The 25,046-nt window shown below is 37.2% G+C and overlaps 1 protein-coding gene across 2 annotated transcripts in view; it reads right to left on the minus strand.

Annotated features, from left to right (window-relative positions):
* Positions 1-25,046, minus strand: part of KCNH5 (potassium voltage-gated channel subfamily H member 5) — a 425,893-nt gene that overhangs the window by 108,729 nt on the left and 292,118 nt on the right. For both annotated transcript variants that reach the window (XM_070797700.1, XM_019967980.2), the window contains one exon: positions 662-914. In XM_070797700.1, the coding sequence (XP_070653801.1) occupies positions 662-914 (253 nt within the window). The remainder of the gene's footprint in view (positions 1-661; positions 915-25,046) is intronic.

Genomic DNA, 25,046 nt, shown 5'->3' on the forward strand with positions numbered 1-25,046 from the left:
TGAATAATTTTTCTCACTCATAAATATAGATGGGTAGAACCAGCTTTAAAAACCTAAGTTTACTTGCATTGTGATCATTTCAATATAACAGGTCAAATTCAAATATCTCCTCATTACTTTCTGCTCATTACTTAGGTCCACTGCAAGCAAGCAGAAAGATCTGGGGAAAGATGATCTGTACTCAAGTACTAATTCTCAGGTAGCTAGCTGAACCAGCCACTGAACTGGTTGGCTGTTGTTGAATGTATAAAGCCTCAGTTTATACATCTCTAAAGGGAAGTGTTGATCTGCAAAGGTTCTGTTGTCCCTCTGAGACAAATACTGTAGGTTACTAACCTAACAATCATTTCACAAGCCATTTTCACACTTACCAACATGGAAGTTCAGTCACCCTAGGCTGTGATCACCTCTCGTTTAAAAGGCATTGTCGTATTGTTGCCAAAGAAAGTTTAATCAAACCCAGTGCAGCCCATTAAGCTATGACCAATACTAATGTTCCTTGCTGAAATGGCATTACTAGTTTTCACTGAGATTCATCATCTCATTAGTGACCCAATTTCCAAAGTCACCCAGCAAAGGAAATTTCTCTTAAGAAACCTGAGAAGTAAAAACCTCTAAAACTGTTACACGTTTGCTACTACATTAGGAAAGTTCACAGTACCTAAAATAGCCACCACCTCATCATCCTGGATGACTTCCAAGGATCCTGACACCACAAAGCAGAGGGCATCCACACTTTCTCCAGCATGGTAAATGAGGTCCCCAGGAGCACAGTGAATAGTTTGGAATTCTACTGCCAAGGCTCGCAGACACCCATCGCTGGCCAATCGAAAAGCAGGATGTTCATTAAAAACCTTCCGGTTTAGATGAACACAGATATCAGCTCTCATGTCCTTGGGACAGATGGAGAGGACCTGAAGAAAGTGAGAGATGAATAAGTAAGAAAAAAGAGAGAAAGACTATTTCCAACAAAAAGGAATCTGACAAATACTTAATGACTACGGCACAGTCTGCAAAATGCTGTATTGAGGAAAAAAGTAACAAGACACAGGTCTGCTCCGAAAGATCTAATAATCCAGTGAGATGAGCTGATGAGCATATGGGCTATTACAACACAGCACCATGTAGTGACTCTCTGAGTGGGTACGGATCTCATCATGGATCGAAGACAGTCTCAAGACAGCCGGGAACAGTCTCAGAAAACAATGTATTACAATGTCATCAAATAAATAAAATAGGTCATTAACTTTCATTTCAGTCTAGTTGCTACTTTATAATTATTTTCATAACTACTTCAAAATTCAGGATAACAGACCTTACTACATATTGGAAGTGGATTCATATTAACCAATTGCAAGACAACAAAATCAACAAAAGCATCATCGCATGTGTCATGCAACTTGACATGGCTGATAACAACTCCACTCTCCATATGTTTTCTTCACTCTGAAATATTTTTATTTTACTAATAAATTTATGTGCAGGGAGCAAAAGCGTATTCACCAGCCTTCTGTAAGGCTTAAAAAACTGGCAATGTCCATGCTGGCAGAGGTGGGCACTGCAGGCTGCATGGTAGCCCTTGCTCGTTCAGGTCTTTGACTCCTAAAGACTGCTGAGAGCAACAGCAGAATTCAAGCTCCAAGCACCATTTAGAAAGGGGACAAATGGCAGAAACATGCTTAAAGAGACAGAGGTATAGAAATTTTATTCCCTGTAGCTTTCAGACAAGGCAATTAAAGACCCAGATTAAAATGGACATATAATCACATTATCATCAGAGCATCATCGAGCAAGACATGATTATAGAAGTCAGGACAGTCCCTGTGAAAGGTGCATGTGCAAACTCAGAATCCCCTCCCAACTCCCTTGGTAAACTCTTCCTTATAATCAGAAATGTTTTTCTCTGATAGAATTTGAATCCCTTGAGCTGAAGTCTAAGTTGATTTGTCCTCATTAAATTATACCAAATAAGGTTTTCATATAAAATAGTTTTCTTTCCTATGCTAATTGCATTTTAACCTTTAAAAAATGACCTAAGGCCTGGAATATTCCTTTCACTTGGAGCTCACTATCCATGAAAAGCAGGTTGCGTCTGTGTGTAGAAGATGAGCCGTCGTAAATGTAAAAACCCTTAATTAAATTGTGCTTTCAATATCCATCCCCTTAACCTTTCCTAATACTGTGATATCATGTCACATCACTTCAGGATCTTTGCGGATTTTTTCTTACTCTTCTGAATTCCTATATGCAATAGTGATCAGCTCTCCTATCTTTCTGAAAGAGTTCATCTTTGAAAAAAGGAACATCTAACAGAACTATAGAAGCAATTGGCACTTTCCAGATCAGTTAGTTTCCATAACAATACAATGTTTTCTTTACTATATTAACTTTCAGTGACTCCTGAAAATATTAGTCTTTCAATGGGCACTTACTGAGCTTCTACTGTGAGGCATGTCACTGCATTAAATTCCTGGAACTAGAAGGGTAATATGCTGTCTTTGCTTTGGTGGAGCTAACGATGAAGTAGGGGGAGACAGGAGGTAAAAAGACAATTATAATACGGTGAGAAAAGTATGATAGGGGAATGGCCATGGTGACATGGAAGAGTGCCTGGAGGTATCATGAAAGATCAGCCTCAGGAGGTCCTAGGTCTGGGAACAGATCTACCACTTACCTTTGTAACCTAAGGCAACTTATTTATCACTCTGAATCTCATCTGTGAAATAGGATAACAGTGTTTATTTCATAGGTTCATTGTAGGAATTAAATGGGGATTTCAGTTTAGCCCAGTTTAGTCTTGCACATGGTAAATGTTAAAGAAAGGCTAGGCTTTATTTTCCCTACCAAACATTTGAGTATTCAAAAAAAAAAATGTAATGCTTTTTTTAGCTCTCTTTAAAAGCCATTTGCTTTTTTTTTCATTCTCCACTCCTGCCTGAATTCTGTTTCTTGACTATTTGATGAAGTTCTAGGCAGAACTAAGAAGGTATTTCTGCATGAGCCTGAATAGATTTCAAGTTTTAGCTAATGTTAATATTTCCCTCAAGTTGAAAATAGAATTGGTGCTAGGGGAGCAAAAACCATAAAAGTAATTTTAAAATATATACATACATGTATAAATATTACACTGAATAGCTTAATGGTCAAACAGATTAATCTATTTCTATTTTTGTTGCCTTACAGAATTTTCATTGTTTTAGATTCATTTTGGTAACAGTCATTTCACATCCTTTTAATTATTTCTTTCAAGATTCATGCTTGAATGAATGAAATCTCCCAGTTTTAGCAATATTCTCTGTTTAGTAGTGTACCAAAAGAGGACTTTTATTACATTTTAAGTGCATCATTCTTTTCTTCACTTTCCTTAAGACATTGACTTTTTTTATTATTCTGATTCACAATATATACTAAAGTCCAAATGTCATAAAGTGACAAATTAAAACTAAGTGTTAAATAGACCAAAGTCATACCTACTGACAAGCTCCACCCAATCCCTTATATATAGCATGTGCTCTATCACGGTGTGTCTGTCATGGAGATATGAGCATAATCTTATTTTCTTCTGTAAATGAAAGCCCTAATAAGTATCTTTGTGCTGATGTTTGTGTTCAGTCGTGTCCAACTCTCTGTGATCCCATGGACTGTAGCCCACCAGGCTCCTCTATCCATGGAATTTTCCAGGCAAGAATACTGGAGGGGTTGCCATTTCCTCCTCTAGGGGACCTTTCTGACATAGGGATTGAACGCTCATCTCTTGTGTCTCCTGCAGTAGCGAGCAGATTCTTTACAACTGCACCACCCGGGAAGCTCATAAATGCCTTGCCTGAATGCGTGTGCGCTAAGTCACTGCAGTGGTGCCCAATTCTTTGTGACTCTACAGACAGTAGCCCACCAGGCTCCTCTATCCATGGGATTCTCCATGCAAGAATACTGGAGTGGGTTGTCATGCCCACCTCCAGGGATCTTCCTGATTCAGGGATCGAAATGCTTTTCTTATGTCTCCTGCATTGGCAGGCAGGTTCTTTACCACTATTGCCAACTGGAAAGCCCAATAAGTATCTTATATAAGGCAAAATTTAGTTTTAAGTTATAAAATAAAACTTTCAAGATAACTGTCACACCTGGTCCATTATTCCCAATTTCAATGTACTCTGCTTTGAATGTCATATCCAATCTCTTGGCAGATAGCTCCCAACTGAGTATCTTATCAGTTCACTTCAGTCACTCAGTCGTGTCCAAATCTGTGACCCCATGGAATGCAGCACATTGGCTTCCCTGTCCATCACCAACTCCCAGAGTTTGCTCAAACACACGTCCATCAAGTCAGTGATGTCATCCAACCATCTTATCCTCTGTAGTCCCCTTCTCATCCTGCCTTCAATCTTTCCCAGCATCAGAGTCTTTTCTATGGAGCCAGTTCTTTGCATCAGGTGGCCAAAGTACTGGAGCTTCAGCTTCATCATCAGTCCTTCCAATGAATATTCAGGACTGAATTCCTTTACGATTGACTGGTTGGATCTCCTTGCAGCCCAAAGGACTCTCAAGAGACTTCTCCAACACCACATTTCAGAAGCATCAATTTTTCGGTGCTCAGCTTCCTTTATGTGAGAGGTTCAACTCTCATATCCACACATTACTACTGGAAAAACCATAGCTTTGACTATACAGACCTTTGATGATAAAATAATGTCTATGCTTTTTAATATGCTGTCTAGGTTGGTCATAGCTTTTCTTCTAAGGAGCAAGTGTCTTTTAAATCATGGCTGCAGTCAACATCTGCAGTGATTTTGGAGCCCTCAAAAATAAAATCTGTCACTGTTTCCATTGTTTTCTCATCTATTTGCCATGAAGTGATGGGACTGGATCACAACAAACTGTGGAAAATTCTTAAAGAGATCGGAATACCAGACCACCTGACCTGCCTCCTGAGAATCTATATGTAGGTCAAGAAGCAACTGTTAGAACCAGACATGAAGCAACAGACTGGTTCCAAATCAGGAAAGGAGTATGTCAAGGCTGTATATGTCACCCTGCTTATTTAACTTATATGCAGAGTACATCATGAAGAATGCTGGACTGGATGAAGCATAAACTAGAATCAAGATTGCTGGGAGAAATATCAATAACCTCATACAGGCAGATGACACCACACTTACAGTAGAAAGTGAAGAACTAAAGAGTATTTGATGAAACTGAAAGAGCAGAGTAAAAAAAGTTGGCTTAAAACTCAAAATTCAGAAAACTAAGATTATGGCATTGGGTCCCAACAGTTCATAGCAAATAGATGGAGAAACAAAGGAAACAGTGACAGACTTTGTATTTTGGGGCTCCAAAATCACTGCAGATAGTGACTGCAGCCATAAAATTAAAAGATGCTTGCTCTTTGGAAGAAAAGTTATAACCAACCTAGACAACATATTAAAAAGCAGAGACATTACTTTGCCAACAAAGGTCCATCTGGTCAAAGCTATGGTTTTTCCAGTAGTCATGTATGGATGTGAGTTGGACTATAAAGAAAGCTGAACGCAGAAGAATTTATACTTTTGAACTGTGTTGTTGGAGAAGACTCTTTAGAGTCCCTGGGACAGAAAGGAGATCCAACCAGTCCATCATAAAGGAAATCAGTCCTGACTACTCGCTGGAAGGACTGATGCTGAAGCTGAAACTCCAGTACTTTGGCCACCTGATGCGAAGAACTGATTCATTGGAAAAGACCCTGATGCTGGGAAAGATTGAAGGCAGGAGGAGCAGAGGACAACAGAGGATGAGATGGTTGGATGGTACCACTGACTCAATGGACATGAGTTTGAGTAAGCTCCAGGAGTTGGTGATGGACAGGGAAGCCTGGCATGCTGCAGTCCATGGGGTTGCATAGAGTTGGACATGACTGAGTGACTGAGCTGAACTGATGGGACTGGATGCCATGATCTTAGTTTTTGAAAGTTGAGTTTTAAGCCAGCTTTTTCACTCTCCTCTTTCATTTTCAAGAAGCTTTTTTGTTCCTCTTCACTTTTTTCCATAAGGGTGGTGTCATCTGCATATCTGAGGTTATTGATATTTCTCCTGGCAATCTTGATTCTAGCTTTTGCTTCATCCAGCCTGGCATGTCACATGATGTACTCTTATAGTCATAAACAAATGAAGTTACATTTCAGTAGACTATATGTAATTAATAGTAACTTCTTTTATTTGACTTCAGGGTTGATTTTTTTATCCCTTCTTCATGTCCTGCTGCTGTTGCTGCTGCTAAGTCAATTCACTCATGTCTGACTCTGTGCAACCCCATAGACTGCAGCCCACCAGGCTCCTCTGTCCACAGGATTCTCTAGGCAAGAATACTGGAGTGGGTTGCCATTTTCTTCTCTGTCTTCATGTCCAGGTAGAATAAATCAAAGTGTATTCTTAATCAAGACAGTATGCTTTGTCTTTGGAAGAGCTCTGACTATATACACGGGATCATTTTTAGAATTCTGCAAGTTGAGTTCAGTTCAGTCACGTCCAACTCTTTGCAACCCCTTGGATTGCAGCATGTCAGGTTTCCCTGTCCATCACCATCTCCCAGAACTTGCTCAAACTCATGTCCATAGACTTGGTGATGCCATCCAACCATCTCATCCTCTGTTGTACCCTCTCCTCCTGCCTTCAATCTTTCCCAGCATCAGGATCTTTTTAAATGAGTCATTTCTTTGCATCAGGTGGCCAAAGTACTGGAGCTTCAGCTTCATCATCAGTCTTTCCAATGAATATTTAGGACTTGTTTACTTTAGGATTGACATATTAGGAATCATATATATAAGGAATCATTTTTAGAATTCTGTAAACCCAGTGTGAAAAAAGAGAAAGTATGCCATTTTCTGAGAAAAGATAACATTTTTGAGTATTTATGATACCAGTTTCATTAAATCCAAGATCAATAGGTATCTTAACAGATAACCCTCAGACTCCAAAGAGCTAATCTCAACACTGAGACTCATATGTGTTTTACTCATAGTAAAACACAAATATCTCACTTTCTTAAAAGTCTAGACTTGCTTCCCCACCAGATACAGCTCAAGTCCTAAGCAAGCATACAAGGTTTTTATACTGGGAGCCTCTTCCAGCCACATTTCTTACTATCTTCTTTCGACCTTGCACCCAAGTCACATACTTCTTGCCTGTCTAAAGTTGGGCTTGCCTTGTGGCTCAGCTGGTAAAGAATCATCCTACAATGCAGGAGACCTGGGTTCAATCCCTGGGTTGGGAAGATCCCCTGCAGCCCCGGCTGCTACCCCCTCCAGTATTCTGGCCTGGAGAATTCTATGAACTGTACAATCCATGGGGTCACAGAGTCAGACATGACTGAGTGACTTTCACTTTCATTTTCAGAGTTGCCATGCTCACTTGTGGTTGTTTGCCTTTGTACAAGCTGTTCCTTTGACTGGCATACCCCATCATCTCCTTCTCTGCCTTGTCACCTCCAATCCATCCATCAAAACACATATCATCCCTTGCTGTTTCACAAATACAATTTACACACAGCTCTATCACAGATTTTTAAATTGTATAGAAGGGGAAAATGAGAGTCACAGGTGTTATGATCTGCATTTTTAAATAATAGCACAATAGTAACATTAAATTATCACAGAATTGAAAAGACTTTATCCTAAAGCTTTTAAACTTTTATTTACAGCAGTAGAATTATCCTTTATATTTTTAATGTAATCTTACCTTACATCTACCTGATATATAAAGCAGATACATGTAGCATTATGCTGGCTGAAAATCTGATAGAAAAGCTGACTCCAGGCAGGGCTCCAGAGGACACATTCATTCATTTAACTCACAGCACTAAGCTCTGGTTATGTACTAGCCACATGCAGGCTATTATATAGGCCCCCCAGATCTGTGAGATAAAACTCTCATGGTGCCTATCTCCCTGGAGCTTCCAGTCAGGAACAGTTTGAAAAATCACTGTTCCTAGTCCAGTGATCCATTTTACAGAAGGGTGCCTGATGTGCTCAAGGCCTCTCAATAAATTAGCAAAGCCTTAAACTCTTGAGTTCCAGCTCTTAAGCCAATGCTCCCAAGCAAAGCTCAACCAGTATTAAAATATAACATCTGGCACTTTCTGATGTTCCCTGGTTCTTAGTGTATTACAAAAGTATAACTGCTGATTTCTAAAAATCAAAGTCCAATTAATCAAACTAATTTATTAGGAAATTGGTAATGCCACCACCACCATCACTGAACAGCCTTGATTTCTTTGCAAATTTGTTTCCATTTCTAACTAAACATTTTATTTTAGCTCCATTTGTATTGCATACAAAATGTGTTGGTAAAGACATGAGGATTCACTGAAAAATTATTAGTTTATTTCATTACCATTTGCCAAAGGGAAGGCATCTTATTCCATATATAAGTTTTAGCATATATATTGAAAGAATCTGAACTAGATATTAGTATGAAAGTGAAAGTGTTAGTCGCTCAGTTGTGTCCCTGACTCTGCAACCCCATGAACTGTAGCCCACTAGTCTTCTCTATCCATGGAATTCTCCAGGTAAGAATACTGGCGTTGGTAGTTATTTTCTTCTCCAGAGGATCTTCCTGACCCAAGTACTGAATCCAATCTCCTGCTTTCTGGCAGATTCTTTACCATCTGAGTCACCAGGAGGCCCAGATTATATCATAAAGAGAAAATTTGATAAATGTCATTAAGGTAGGTCTCCTCCCCCAACAATTTCATCCTTTATATGGTATTAGTGTTTAGAAGAAGCTTAGAAGAAGAGAGACCTAAATATTTTCACTAGAAACTAAGAAGTTAAATCAAGAATCTCTGAGGAAATGATTGACTAGAGTCAAAGGAAAATGGTTGATTCTCTCTAATTCATTCTTTGACTATACTTTATTTTTTTTTATTTTTTTAATTTTTTTTTGTTCAAGTTTTATATTTTCATATTTATTATTATTTTTTAATAATTTTTTAAATAATATTTTAATTTTAATTATAATATTTTAATTTTAATAATATTTTAAAATATTTTAATAAATTTTTTTTAACTTTTATTTTTAAACTTTACAATATTGTATTAGTTTTGCCAAATATCGAAATGAATCTGCCACAGGTATACCCGCGTTCCCCATCCTGAACCCTCCTCCCTCCTCCCTCCCCTACCCTCCCTCTGGGTCGTCCCAGTGCACCAGCCCCAAGCATCCAGTACCGTGCATCGAACCTGGACTGGCGACTCGTTTCATACATGATATTATACATGTTTCAATGCTATTCTCCCAAATCTCCCCACCCTCTCCCTCTCCCACAGAGTCCATAAGACTGATCTATACATCGGTGTCTCTTTTGCTGTCTCGTACACAGGGTTATTGTTACCATCTTTCTAAATTCCATATATATGTGTTAGTATACTGTATTGGTGTTTTTCTTTCTGGCTTACTTCACTCTGTATAATAGGTTCCAGTTTTATCCATCTCATTAGAACTGATTCAAATGTATTCTTTTTAATGGCTGAGTAATACTCCATTGTGTATATGTACCACAGCTTTCTTATCCATTCATCTGCTGATGGGCATCTAGGTTGCTTCCATGTCCTGGCTATTATAAACAGTGCTGCGATGAACATTGGGGTACACGTGTCTCTTTCCCTTCTGGTTTCCTCAGTGTGTATGCCCAGCAGTGGGATTGCTGGATCATAAGGCAGTTCTATTTCCAGTTTTTTAAGGAATCTCCACACTGTTCTCCATAGTGGCTGTACTAGTTTACATTCCCACCGACAGTGTAAGAGAGTTCCCTTTTCTCCACACCCTCTCCAGCATTTATTGCTTGTAGACTTTTGGATGGCAGCCATTCTGACTGGCATGAAATGGTACCTCATAGTGGTTTTGATTTGCATTTCTCTGATAATGAGTGATGTTGAGCATCTTTTCATGTGTTTGTTAGCCATCTGTATGTCTTCTTTGGAGAAATGTCTATTTAGTTCTTTGGCCCATTTTTTGATTGGGTCATTTATTTTTCTGGAGTTGAGCTGTAGGAGTTGCTTGTATATTTTTGAGATTAGTTGTTTGTCAGTTGCTTCATTTGCTATTATTTTCTCCCATTCTGAAGGCTGCCTTTTCACCTTGCTAATAGTTTCCTTTGTTGTGCAGAAGCTTTTAAGTTTAATTATGTCCCATTTGTTTATTTTTTATTTTATTTCCAATATTCTGGGAGGTGGGTCATAGAGGATCCTGCTGTGATGTATGTCGGAGAGTGTTTTGCCTATGTTCTCCTCTAGGAGTTTTATAGTTTCTGGTCTTACGTTTAGATCTTTAATCCATTTTGAGTTTATTTTTGTGTAAGGTGTTAGAAAGTGTTCTAGTTTCATTCTTTTACAAGTGGTTGACCAGTTTTCCCAGCACCACTTGTTAAAGAGATTGTCTTTAATCCGTTGTATATTCTTGCCTCCTTTGTCAAAGATAAGGTGTCCATAGGTGCATGGATTTAACTCTGGGCTTTCTATTTTGTTCCATTGATCAATATTTCTGTCTTTGTGCCGGTACCATACTGTCTTGATAACTGTGGCTTTGTAATAGAGTCTGAAGTCAGGTAGGTTGATTCCTCCAGTTCCATTCTTCTTTCTCAAGATAGCTTTGGCTATTCGAGGTTTTTTGTATTTCCATACAAATTGTGAAATTATTTGTTCTAGCTCTGTGAAGAATACCGTTGGTAGCTTGATAGGGATTGCATTGAATCTATAAATTGCTTTGGGTAGTATACTCATTTTCACTATATTGATTCTTCCAATCCATGAACATGGTATATTTCTCCATCTATTAGTGTCCTCTTTGATTTCTTTCACCAGTGTTTTATAGTTTTCTATATATAGGTCTTTAGTTTCTTTAGGTAGATAAATTCCTAAGTATTTTATTCTTTCCGTTGCAATGGTGAATGGAATTGTTTCCTTAATTTCTCTTTCAGTTTTCTCATTATTAGTGTATAGGAATGCAAGGGATTTCTGTGTGTTGATTTTATATCCTGCAACTTTACTATAATCAGTGATTAGTTCTAGTAATTTTCTGGTGGAGTCTTTAGGGTTTTCTATGTAAAGGATCATGTCATCTGCAAACAGTGAGAGTTTTACTTCTTCTTTTCCAATTTGGATTCCTTTTATTTCTTTTTCTGCTCTGATTGCTGTGGCCAAAACTTCCAAAATTATGTTGAATAGTAATGGTGAAAGTGGGCACCCTTGTCTTGTTCCTGACTTTAGAGGAAATGCTTTCAATTTTTCACCATTGAGGATAATGTTTGCTGTGGGTTTGTCATATATAGCTTTTATTATGTTGAGGTATGTTCCTTCTATTCCTGCTTTCTGGAGAGTTCTTATCATAAATGGATGTTGAATTTTGTCAAAGGCTTTCTCTGCATCTATTGAGATTGACTATACTTTAAAATCTGTTTTAATTCTCATCATTAAACAAAACATGGTAAGTCAAAAAACTGTAAAGAAGAACACAGAATTTTTTCATTATTTATACATATTTATACACATACAGGGGCTTCCATGGTGGCTCAGATGGTAAAGAATCTGCCTGCAACACAGGAGATCCATGTGGAATTAGTTGCAAAGAATTCACCTGCCAGTGTAGGAGATATTCCATCCCTGGGCTAGAAGATGCCCTGGAAGAAGACATGGCAACCCACTCCAATATTCTTGCCTGGAGAATCCCATGGACAAACAAGCCTGGTGGGCTGCAGTCTATGCGGTCACAAAGAGTTGGACACAACAGAGTACACATATACTCATGTAAAGTATTTTTATAAAACTTGAGTCTCTAAAGTTTTATTTCAGGCTATAATCACTCAATGTCATGTTATAATTATTTCCCATGCCATGCAATACTTATTCAAAAACATAATTTGAATCACTGCAAAATAATTCCTAATATAATTATAACACAATTCACTTAACCATTGTATTATAATAGGATATTGAGATTTTCAGTTTTCCCTTTCATAAATCAAGTCATAACAAATACCCTGTACCTTTTTTTTTTCTAGCCATCAACACTTTATATCAGAATGTCTTAAGGATAGCAATTTTAGAAGTAAAATTACTGAGTAAAGTATAAAAACATTTTTAAGGCTCTTGCCAAATTGTTTCCCAGAAAATTTGTACCAAATTACACTTAATTGGTAGTATATGAGAGTATCTTACACAATTTTAGAATCTGTCTCTAAAATCTCCTGCTTGCATTTGAAAAAGAAACAAATGGCAATTTCATCTGAAACAAAAGAACTGTATAGTATAATGAGACAGGGGCTGGAGAGCTTTAGTTTTAGTGGAGGTATCTCCTACCACTGCTCCTGAATTCAGTGATCATAGACAGACCACTTATAATTCATTTTCAACAAATCTTTAATGTGAAAATGGGGATAATAAGTACAATTGTATTTTAAGTGCCTGAAGGTAGTGAACTAAACAAGCTCCCTCCTGACATCTCTTACTTCTTTAAAATATTTTACTGTTTATCTATAAAATCTTATGTCAGGAATAATATAGTGCTAGTTTTTTAATCATAGTTGATTACTGAAAATGATCTCCCAGTTTTCTTTTTTAAAACAATGGAATAAATACATTGATGACATTTTGATAGGCATTGAAGTCATTGTTCACATTCTTCAAAATTCCTGCTCCCTTTGTTGCAATTAAGTTATGCCCTGCTAATTAATCCCTGTTCACCAGTCCAACTGAATTAGTATTAAGTTAGTGAAAATTAGTTAAAAATGTCAAGCAAATGACATTTGCACCTAAAACATTTTTATTATCCTTCCTGGGAATGAAAAGCTCAAGACTACCAACAAGTGAAGCAGTGTTCTCTGCAGGAATTCAATTCTCATTCACTTTATAGGAAGAAAAGAAAGTTAACCTTATTATTATTATTATTATTATTATTATTATTATTTTGAGTATAGCCAGGCAGCCATGTGGACCAAAGGAGAGCAGCTGACTGGATGTTAGTCTGCCAATTCCTGGGGTATCAAAACTCCTACAGAATTAACTCAGAAATGTAATAAAACCAAAGTAAATTAATTTCCATTATTTAAAAGTAAAAAGACATTTTTAGCAACAGAGACTGCTATAACCATTGAATGATTATAGGTTAAAATTCATAGGTTTCAATTTACAGATAAATTTTCTGTGACTAGACTTCATATACAAAAGTGAGACATAGGTTTTTGTTTAAAAAATACAGAAAGCCACTCCCACCAAGCTTTTCATGGTCTTCGTTTTCTAGTAAAATGAGCAGTGAAAAAAAAAAATAGTAATTGTTATCAATTTTTAACTTGTGAAAACTACTGTTTGGGACTATTAACTTTCCAAATGTAGGACTCTGGTGAAATTTAGAGTTTCTATTGTTCTCTATCTCATCTCTGTACCTTTATATGTGCATAGGAAAAGGAGTACATCAAGGCTGTATATTGTCACCCAGTTTATTTAACTTATATGCAGAGTACATCATGAGAAACGCTGGGCTGGAGGAAGCACGAGCTGGAATCAAGATTGCCAGGAGAAATCTCAATAACCTCAGATATGCAGATGACACCACCCTTATGGCAAAAAGTGAAAAAGAACTAAAGAGCCTCTTGATATAAGTGAAAACGGAGAGTGAAAAGTTGGCTTAAAGCTCAATATTCAGAAAACTAAGATTATGGCATCCGATCCCAGCACTCCATGGCAAATAGATGGGGAAACAGTGAAAACAGTGGCTGACTATTTTTATGGGCTCCAAAATTCCTGCAGATGGTGATTGCCGCCAAGAAATTAAAAGACGCTTACTCCTTGGAAAGAAAGTTATGACCAACCTAGACAGCACTCATTATCAGAGAAATGCAAATCAAGACCACTATGAGGTACCATTTCACACCAGTCAGAATGGCTGCCATCCAAAAGTCTACAAATAATAAATGCTGGAGAGGGTGTGGAGAAAAGGGAACCCTCTTACACTGTTGGTGGGAATGTAAACTAGTACAGCCACTATGGAGAACAGTGTGGAGATTCCTTAAAAAACTGGAAATAGAACTGCCTTATGATCCAGCAATCCCACTGCTGGGCATACACACTGAGGAAACCAGAAGGGAAAGAGACACGTGTACCCCAATGTTCATCGCAGCACTGTTTATAATAGCCAGGACATGGAAGCAACCTAGATGCCCATCAGCAGATGAATGGATAAGAAAGCTGTGGTACATATACACAATGGAGTATTTCTCAGCCATTAAAAAGAATACATTTGAATCAGTTCTAATGAGGTGGATGAAACTGGAGCCTATTATACAGAGTGAAGTAAGCCAGAAGGAAAAACATAAATATAGTATACTAACGCATATATATGGAATTTAGAAAGATGGTAACAATAACCCGGTGTACGAGACAGCAAAAGAGACACTGATGTATAGAACAGTCTTATGGACTCTGTGGGAGAGGGAGAGGGTGGGAAGATTTGGGAGAATGACATTGAAACATGTAAAATATCATGTAAGAAACGAGTTGCCAGTCCAGGTTCAATGCACGATACTGGATGCTTGGGGCTAGTGCACTGGGACGACCCAGAGGGATGGTATGGGGAGGGAGGAGGGAGGAGGGTTCAGGATGGGGAACACATGTATACCTGTGGTGGATTCATTTTGATATTTGGCAAAACTAATACAATTATGTAAAGTTTAAAAATAAAATAAAATTTTTAAAAAAATGAAAAAGCAGAGACATTACTTTGCCAACAAAGGTCCATCTAGTCAAGACTATGGTTTTGCCAGTAGTCATGTATGGATGTGAGAGTTGGACTGTAAAGAAAGCTGAGCACCGAAGAATTGATGCTTTTGAACTGTGTTGTTGGAGAAGACTCTTGAGAGTCCTTTGGACTGCAAGGAGATCCAACCAGTCCATCCTAAAGGAGATCAGTCTTGGGTGTTCATTGGAAGGACTGATGTTGATGCTGAAACTCCAATACTTTGGCCACTTGATGCAAAGAGCTGACTCATTTGAAAAGACCCTGGTGCTGGGAAAGATTGAAGGCAGGAAGAGAAGAGGACGACAGAGGATGAGATGGTTGGATGGCATCACCAACTCAATGGACATGAGTTTTGGCAGGCTCCAGGTGTTGGTGATGGACAGGGAGGCCTGGTGTGCTGCAGTTCATGGGGTCGCAAAGAGTCGGCCATGACTGAGTGACTGAACTGATCAGAACTGAACTGAATATAACTAAAAAGAATACTTTTCCACATGTGAAAATATTTTCTAAAATTATATTTTAGAAGTAATTTGATTAATTATCCAGTAGACTAGAAACAATCTGGCCATGATATTTGTAAAAGTCACCCATGGCAAATGATGCTCCTGGCGTCTTTAAAAGAAGTTCCTCTCATATGTTGTAGGTGGAAATGAGTTACCTGACTGTATTGACAAAACTGAATATATATATATAATATAAATACACTATATATATAAATATACACACATATATATAATATATATATAAAATATATATATAATAAATCACTAAGTTGTGTCCAACTCTCTGTGATGCCATGGACTGTAGCCTGCCAGGCTCTTCTACCATTGGAATTGTCCAGGCAAGAGTACTGGAATGAGTTGCCATTTCCTACTCCAGGGATCTTCCAGACCCAGGGATTGAACCCTCATCTCCTGCCTTGATAGGGAGATTCTTTACCACTGTGTTACACACACATGCACACACACACACACACACACACACACACACACACATATATATACTTTCCTCAAGGACTGCAAGATCAAACCAGTCAATCCTAAAGGAAATCAACCCTGAATATTCATTGGAATGACTGATGCTGAAATGGAAACTCCAAAATTCTGGCCATATAATGTGAAGAGCCAACTTATTGCAAAAGACCCTGATGCTAGGAAATATTGAAGGCAAAAGAAGTGGGTGGCAGAGGATGAGATGGTTAAATAGCATCACTGATTCAATGGACATGAATTTGAGCAAACTCCGGGAGATAGTGAAGGTCAGGGAATCCTGGAGTGCTACAGTCCATGGGGTTGCAAAGAGTCGGACATGACTTTGCAAATCAATAACAACAGTCCATCCTAAAGGAAATCAGTCCTGAGTGTTCATTGGAAGGACTGATGTTGAAGCTGAAACTCCAATACTCTGGCCACCTGATACAAAGAGCTGACTCATTTGAAAAGACCCTGATGCTGGAAAAGATTGAAGGCAGGATGAGCAGGGGACGACAAAGGATGAGATGGTTGGATGGCACCACCGATTCAATGGACATGAGTTAGGGTAGGCTCCAGGAGTTGGTGATACACAGGGAGGCCTGGCGTGCTGCAGTCCATGGGGTCACAAAGAGTCAGACACGACTGAGCAACTGAACTGAACTGAACAACAAAAATACAATACTTTATTCATTAATTTTACTTCTAAAAATGCTGTCCTTAGAAAATCTGATATAGGTAGATGGTATTTGATATGGCTTTATATATACTTATGGTGACAATTATTTCTAGAATGAAACATTATTTTATAACTCTAACACTTAGATACATAATAGTAATGTATGAATGTGTAAAATGACTAGGTAGTATAAAACCAGAAATCTTTCAAAAAACACCAAGCTCTTCCATTCACTCTCCCAATATGCTGACATTTATCAGACTGGACACTGATCAATATGTTCTTAGTGAATAAAGCCTGCTTTGTTATTATTTATAATCGAAACGGGATAGCAATACCAGACAGAGCTTCCTTATAATTAGACCCTTCACTATTAGTAACATGTCTCAGGAATTTAGCTCTCTGGGACCACTAGAACAGACAAAAAATGTATAGTTACTTGAATATTTACATGCTCAAGTATTCCTCCTAAATTTTCTATGGCAGTATTTCATGCATAAATAAGCTATAAGAAATAACATACAGACTACATTAAAACCGATTTTAAAAAACTTGTAAAATAAATACAATTTTAAAAGTTAAGAAAGTGAAATATAAGCCTTAGATTAAAAGAAGATATTTGTCACACATGTATCTTTCAAAGGAGACATATCCCAGATAAAATGAAAAAAATTCTTCAAATCAATAGGAAATAGTCAGAGAACCTAATTTACAAAAAAGAAAGAAAGAAACTTATGAGTTGGGCAACTACAAAAGAGATTACCTAAACAATGTGATTTTTAAAGGTTTTCAAACTCATTAAATATGGGGAAATGCAAATTAAAACCACAATTAGATGGCAATACATACTCACACAGACTGCAATGGCTTAAATGTAAAAGGCTGCCAATATACCAAGAATATGCCAAGAATGTGGAGAACATATGGAACAATCGGTCTACCAGGTGTTCTAGTGGGAATGCCAAATAATACTATCACTTTCAAGACTCTTTGACAGCTTCTTAATAAAACCAAACTCCTACCAATACTACAACTCATCAATTTAATTCCTATGAATATACACTACAGAAGTCTGTAAATATGTTCACTAACAGAAATTTCATAATATGTTTATACATAACAGCCCCAACTTAGAAGCAACCCTCATGTTCATCAGCCATAGAACGAAGATGGCACCTTTGATATATCCATATAATTAAATATTACATATATACTGTATGATTCTACTTATATGAAGTTTAGCATCAAAATCGTAGTTACAACAAACAACTCAAATGTCCATCAATGGATAAATGAATAATCAAAGTGTAGTAAATTCATGCAAGAAAATATTATTTACTCATTAAAAATAAACAAAATACTGATACATGTTGTAACATGGATAAAACTGGAAGACATGCTAAATGAAATAAACCAGTCACAAAAGACCATATATCATGTGAATATGGTTTAACTTATAAGAAATGTCCAGAACTAGCAAATCCATAGAGACAGAGAGTAAATTAGTCCTTTCCAAGGACTTGGGGGAAGCGATAATAGAAAGTTATCACTAATGTGGCTGAAGTTTATTTTCCAGGTGATGAAAATGTTCTGGAGGATGGTGATGGGTACACAACATTGTTCATACGAAAAACTACTGAATTGTACATTTTTAAATGGTGAAATTTATATGTGAATTATATCTCAATTTCTAAAACTGATTACTTCGGAGTGGGGAAAGTGAAATATGCATATGAAAGGGAAAGTGTTAGTCCCTCCGTTGTGTCCGACATCTGCAACCATATGGACTGTAGCTCCCCAGACTCAGTCCATGAAGTTCTCCAGGGAAAAATACTGGAGTGGGTGACCATTCCTTTTACCTGGGCATAGCATGAGATGCAACTTTCTGAGTGATAAAAATGTTTTTATCTTGATCTAAGTAGCAGTTATGTAGTATATACATAAAAACATATTGATCTTTATGCCTATGATTTGTATGCATTATGTGTGTGTATGTATGGGTGTGTCATATAAAACACTATATGGAAAATCATTACTATCACCAGTTTGCAACCACTAAAAATATCAGCATTAGGCAAATTGGGATAGAATTAAGCTGTACCACATATGGAATAGAACAGGAGACATGACTAATTTCATTAAATAATTACATAGCATTGCTATAGAATGTCTTTTATATGTAAAACATATAGGAGATGGCATTAATAGTTACAGTTTCTGCATATGAGTTGCTTGCCTATCACATCAGAAAAGTAAAACACACTCACTAGTCAGTCAAAGTTACCGGGAAAGGTAAGCAAGTTGCAAAAAAAGAAGCCAGCTTTAGAGGAAATAATTGGCAGCAGCTCAGAGGAGGGTATTATTAAGGAATGTTTGAGGGAAAGTGAGCTGGTCCATGTAGGCCAAACCAAAGTGAGATTTGGCTATTTTATAATTAATGAATCTTATGAATGTGAAACCTCTTTTTCACTTTACATAACTGAAATAACTTTTCTTAAATTATTGGTACATCATAATGAATTTCTATCACTAAATGCAGTGTCTACCATCTTAAGTTTGTATCAGTGCTGCTCATAAGACCTGAAAACAGAATAGCAAATGCTGCTAGTTATTTAATTGTCTACTTAATAGTATGTACTTAATAGTATGGTGATAGAAGCAAGGTTTGATGCTGTAAAGAGCAATATTGCAAAGGACCCTGGAATGTTAGGTCCATGCTACTGCTGCTGCTGCTAAGTCGCTTCAGTCGTGTCCGACTCTGTGCGACCCCATAGACAGCAGCCCACCAGGCTCCCCTGTCCCTGGGATTCTCAAGGCAAGAACACTGGAGTGGGTTGCCATTTCCTTCTCCAATGCATGAGAGTGAAAAGTGAAAGTGAAGTCCATGAATCAAGGCAAATTGGAAGTGGTCAAACAGGAGATGGCAAGAGAAAAAAATCGACATTCTAGGAATCAGCGAACTAAGATGGACTGGAATGGGTGAATTTAACTCAGATGACAATTATATCTACTACTGTGGGCAGGAATCCCTTAGAAGAAATGGAGTAGCCATTATAGTCAACAAAAGAGTCCAAAATGCAGTACTTGGATGCAATCTCAAAAACGGCAGAATGATCTCTGTCCATTTTCAAGGCAAACCATTCAATATCATGGTAATCCAAGTCTATGACCCGACCAGTAATGCTAAAGAAGCTGAAGTTGAATGGTTCTATGAAGGTTAGGTCTTCTAGACCTAACACCCGCAAAAGATGTCCTTTTCATTATAGGGGACTGGAATGCAAAAGTAGGAAGTCAAGAAACACCTGGAGTAACAGGCAAATTTGGCCTTGGATTACAGAATGAAGCAAGGCAAAGGCAAATAAAGTTCTGCCAAGAGAATTCACTGGTCATAACAAACACCCTCCTCCAACAACACAAGAGAAGACTCTACACATGACATCACCAGATGGTCAACACTGAAATCAGATTGGTTACATTTTCTGCAGCCAAAGATGTAGAAGCTCTATGCAGTCAGCAAAAACAAGATTGGCAGCTGACTGTGGCTCAGATCATGAACTCCTTATTACCAAATTCAGACTGAAACTGAAGAAAGTGAAGAAAAGCACTAGACCATTCAAGTATGACCTAAGTCAAATCCCTTATGACTATACATTGGAAGTGAGAAATAGATTTAAGGGACTAGATCTGACAGACAGAGTGCCTGAGGAACTATGGATGGAGGTTCGTGACATTGTACAGGAGACAGGGATCAAGACCATCCTCAAGAAAAAGAAATGCAAAAAAGCAAAATGGCTGTCTGAGGAGGCCATAAAAATAGATGTGAAAAGAAGGGAATTGAAAAGTAAAGGAGAAAAGGAAAGATACATCCATTTGAATGCAGAGTTCTGAAGAATAGCAAGGAGAGATTAGAAAGCCTTCCTCAGTGATCAATGCAAAGAAATAGAGGAAAGCAATAGAATGGGAAAGACTAGAGACCTCTTCAAGAAAATTAGAAATACCAAGGGAACATTTCATGCAAAGATGGGCTCAATAAAGGACAGAAGTGGTAGGGACCTAACAGAAGCAGAAGATATCAAGAGGTGGCAAGAATACACAGAGGAACTGTACAAAAAAGATCTTCACAACCCAGATAATCACAATGGTGTGATTACTCACCTAAAGCCAGACATCCTGGAATGTGAAGTCAAGTGGGCCTTAGGAAGCATCACTACAAAGCTAGTGAAATATCAATAACCTCAGATGTTCAGATGACACCACCCCTTATGGCAGAAAGTGAAGAAGAACTAAAGAGCCTCTTGAAAGTGAAAGAGGAGAGTGAAAAAGGTGGCTTAAAGCTCAACATTTAGAAAACTAAGATCATGGCATCCAGTCCCATCACTTCATGGCAGATAGTTGGGGAAACAGGGGAAACAGTGGCTGACTTTATTTTTTTGAGCTCCAAAATCACTGCAGATGGTGATTGCAACCATGAAATTAAAAGACGCTTGCTCCTTGGATGGAAAGTTATGACCAACCTAGACAGCATGTTAAAAAGCAGAGACATTACTTTGCCAACAAAGGTCCGTCTAGTCAAAGCTATGGTTTTTCCAGTGGTCCTGTATGGATGTGAGAGTTGGACTCTAAAGAAAGCTGCATGCTGAAGAATTGATGCTTTTGAACTGTGGTGTTGGAGAAGACTCTTGAGAGTCCCTTGGACTGCAAGGAGATCCAACCAGTCCATCCTAAAGGAGATCAGTCCTGGGTGTTCATTGGTAGGACTGATGTTGAAGCTGAAACTCCAATACTTTGGCCACCTAATGCAAAGAGCTGACTCATTTGAAAAGACCCTGATGCTGGGAAAGATTGAGGGCGGGAGGAGAAGGGGATGACAGAGGATGAGATGGTTGGATGGTATCACCGACACAATGGACATGGGTTTGGGTGGACTCTGGGAGTTGGTAATGGACAGGGAGGCCTGGCGTGCTGTGGTTCATGGGGTCGCAAAGAGTCAGACACGACTGAGTGACTAAACTGAACTGAACTGAATAGTATGTATGTTGTCATGGTGACTAAACTGTTCCAATGTTTTAGGACCAAAAATAAACTTTTCTTATTTACATGAGTCCATTTAATAGCACAGGGGAAATACATATGCTTTTTTGTAAGTTTAAGAAATTCTGTCAAAACTCATCAGTCTTCTACAATATTTCAGAAACCAAATTATCTTTTTGATATAGCATGTTATGTTGACATTATTAAAAGGACTTTGGGGAAATTGACCCAAAATGAAAATGATTTATGTATTACTTTCATTGATATTTGTCACTATTGTCCTCATTGCTGAGAAACCATACATGTCAGTAATCAAACTTGCAATTTTCATCATCCAGAAAATAGCCATGAACACAAGAGTAAGTAAACCTGCCCATGAAAAGAAGAAGACTTGCAAGCATATGATATCTGCCTCAGAGGTCACTTGATTCTTTTTTTGTTAACCATATATTGAATTCAACCATTCTTTTTTTTAACCATTCAATATATGGAATATTTATTCCATATTGAATACTATGATTTTTGTATATTATAATTTAGTTTTCATAGGCACCCCATGAAGTAGGTACCACTATTTTTCATCTCCATTTCACTGATGATGTCACTTGATTCTTTAAGGAACTCTACCAGAGTCCCAGATCCTGCAATCATGATCAAGTTTCTGCCCATGGCAAATCAAAGACAGCAAATTATTAGAAATTTTGCAGGCAGTGCATGCTGACTATGAGGAAAAGCAATAGATGAGAGTAGAGCCAAAGAAATAGTCAAGAAACTAAAACATAATGATGAACATGTGGAAATGAAACTTAAAATATAGTATCATCTATAATCTATAAAATAGCAAATCTATCAAAATATGGACAGGATCTATATTCTGAAAATTACAAGATGTTGGTGAAAAAAATCAAAGAACATCTAAAGTAGTGGAGAGATATACAATATTAGTGAATTGGAAGACTCAACATATTGATAGTAATTAATTGGGAAATTCTCCCCAAATTTATCTATAACTTTAATGCAATTCCTATCAAAATTCCAGCAAAGTTTCTTGGTAGACATAGACAAGCTTATTCTTAAATGTAAACAGAAAAGTGTAATATCTAGAATAGCTAAGAACATCGAAAAAGGAACAAGGTAGTAGAAACCACCCTATCCAGTGTTATGGCATATTCTATCACTGCAGCAATGAAGACAGCACAATACTAGCAAATACAGTCTTTTCAACAAATGGTGCTGGAAAAATTGGACATATATTGGGGGAAAAATCCAACTTCCACCTAAACGTTACATCTTACACAGAAAGTTAACTCAAAATGTATCATGAACTTAAATATAAAATGCAAGACTATAAAACTTGAAGAGAATGAAAAAACCAACTACAAACTGGAAAAAAAAAATACTTGCACATATCTAACAAGAGACAAATATCTAAAATATATTAAAAGTATCAAAACTCAATGTTTAAAAAAAATCCATTTAGAAGAAAAGACATGAAAGATGTTTTACTAAAGAGACTATACAGATTAAAAACTAAGCACATGAAAGTATGTTCACCATGATTAGCCATTATGAAAATGAAACCCACAATGTGGTATCATTGTACACCTAATATAAGAAATATGATGACCCCAAATGATGAGAAGATGCAAAGAAATTAGTTTATCCATATAATGCTGGTGAGTATACAAAATTGTATATCTACTCTGGCGGTTTCATACAAAACTAAAAATGTGCTTAACATATGACCTAACAATTACACTCTGGGCATTTATGTCAGAAAAATGAAAATTAATGTCCACACAAAAACCTGCCCACAAACGTTTCCAAATGGAAGCAATGTAAATTTTCTTCAGTGGGTGAACAGTTGAACAAGCTGTAGTAAATCTATGCCATAGCATCCATTCAGTAATAAAAAGGAACAAAACTAGCAATACATGCAAGAATTTAGATAGATCTCAAGGGAATTATGCATAATGAAAGAAGCTACAAGTTTACATGGTTCTATTTATACAGCATTCTTGAAATGACAATATTAAAGTGCTGGAAAACAGATTAGTGGTTGCCAGGGTTTAGGAAGGTGCAGGGGAGGGAGGTGACTGTGGCAGTGAAAGGTGAGCCCAGTGACGGAACTGCCCTGTACCTTGACTGTAGCGGTGGTTGCATGAATTTATGTTGTGATAAAATTGTTTGCTGTAGAACCAAGCACACACACACACACTCATACACACACATACACAGAAATTAGTGTGTGTAAACTGGTGAAATTTCAATAAAGTTGATGATTCATATCAATGTCAACTTCCTGTTTATATGGTAAACTGGGGGAAAGGTAGATCCTCTCTATGTTATTTCATACAACTGCGTGTGATCTACAATTATCTCAAAAATAATTTTTTTAAATAAACTTAAGAGTTTTGTATTAACAAAAACTAAAAGTTTTTTCTCTCCCTTTCCAGGAAGGGACAACTATCCCTTCAAACAACCATTGTCTCTAGAACATCAGCTAATAACAGAGTATTGCATTTGGTGACATTAATACACTTTTATTAAGCATTACTTTTCATGAAGCCAAAAATACTTGAGTATGCCCCTCAGTAGGAGTATGCTTTGGATTTACATGAGCCAGCTGGGCTGGAAGATTAGCTTAATCTCATCAGAGACAACTACAGTTTGTCCCTCTGGCCCAGGGTAAACCCAATGCCAAACCTCTGACCTGAGCCATTAGTCTCCAGCACAAAGCCAAAGGCTTTAGCCAAAAAACACTTTGCTCTGGGAAATCAAGCTGTAATTTTGCAATTTATAACAGAGCTCTCTATAAAATATTCCAGTTTTATCTTCTTAAATGCCAAGACCCTTCAAAACTGTACTGAAAATCTCACTGAGACAAAGAATTTATTTGGATTTAGTGATGTTTTATATCTGAACAAAATCTTTATGCAATTATTTTATTTTCATTTAGTGAATCCTTTAATGACATTAGCTTTGCAAATTGTAACTAATCTAATAAACTGAGAAAGCAGTATCAAAGGAGTAAAGAGAATAACTCCTTCCCTAAATTCATAATTCTATCAGTTTGCTATTTCATTTTCTCATTGGTTAATGGTCACCTATGAATTCTAGAATGAATGATTTGTCTTTCAGATATAGACAAAAATATATATACAGCCACTACCTTCAGAAGTTTCTAGTTTTATGATTAAGATAGGTTAACAACAACAATAACTAAAACTAATGCATTTTATCAATGAAATATGAGTAACATTCTGGGAAAGTCCAAAGACCTGAGTGACTCAGAAGTTATCTTGCCCCCTGAATAGTCAGCAGCCTTCAGCCTATTTTGAAATCACAGTATCTAGTGAGTAGGAAACAAAATATCCCTCTTCTAAGGTTCAAATATAGCTTGGCAGGGATTTCAATATTGTTTTCTTAGGTTCAATTGGCTTGCACTTTGAAAGAAATAGAAAATGACACCACTATTTTAATCTGTATAAAAATGATACAAAGCAGATCTTATTTCCATTTTACAAAGTTGATAATAAATTCATGGTCTGGGTGACTTAAAGTCCCTTTGCTCTTTCTATAACATAGCATTTTCTTATATCTGTTGG

This window comes from Bos indicus, chromosome 10 (genome assembly GCF_029378745.1).
Source record: "Bos indicus isolate NIAB-ARS_2022 breed Sahiwal x Tharparkar chromosome 10, NIAB-ARS_B.indTharparkar_mat_pri_1.0, whole genome shotgun sequence".
In the NCBI taxonomy this organism is placed as follows: Eukaryota; Metazoa; Chordata; class Mammalia; order Artiodactyla; family Bovidae; genus Bos; species Bos indicus.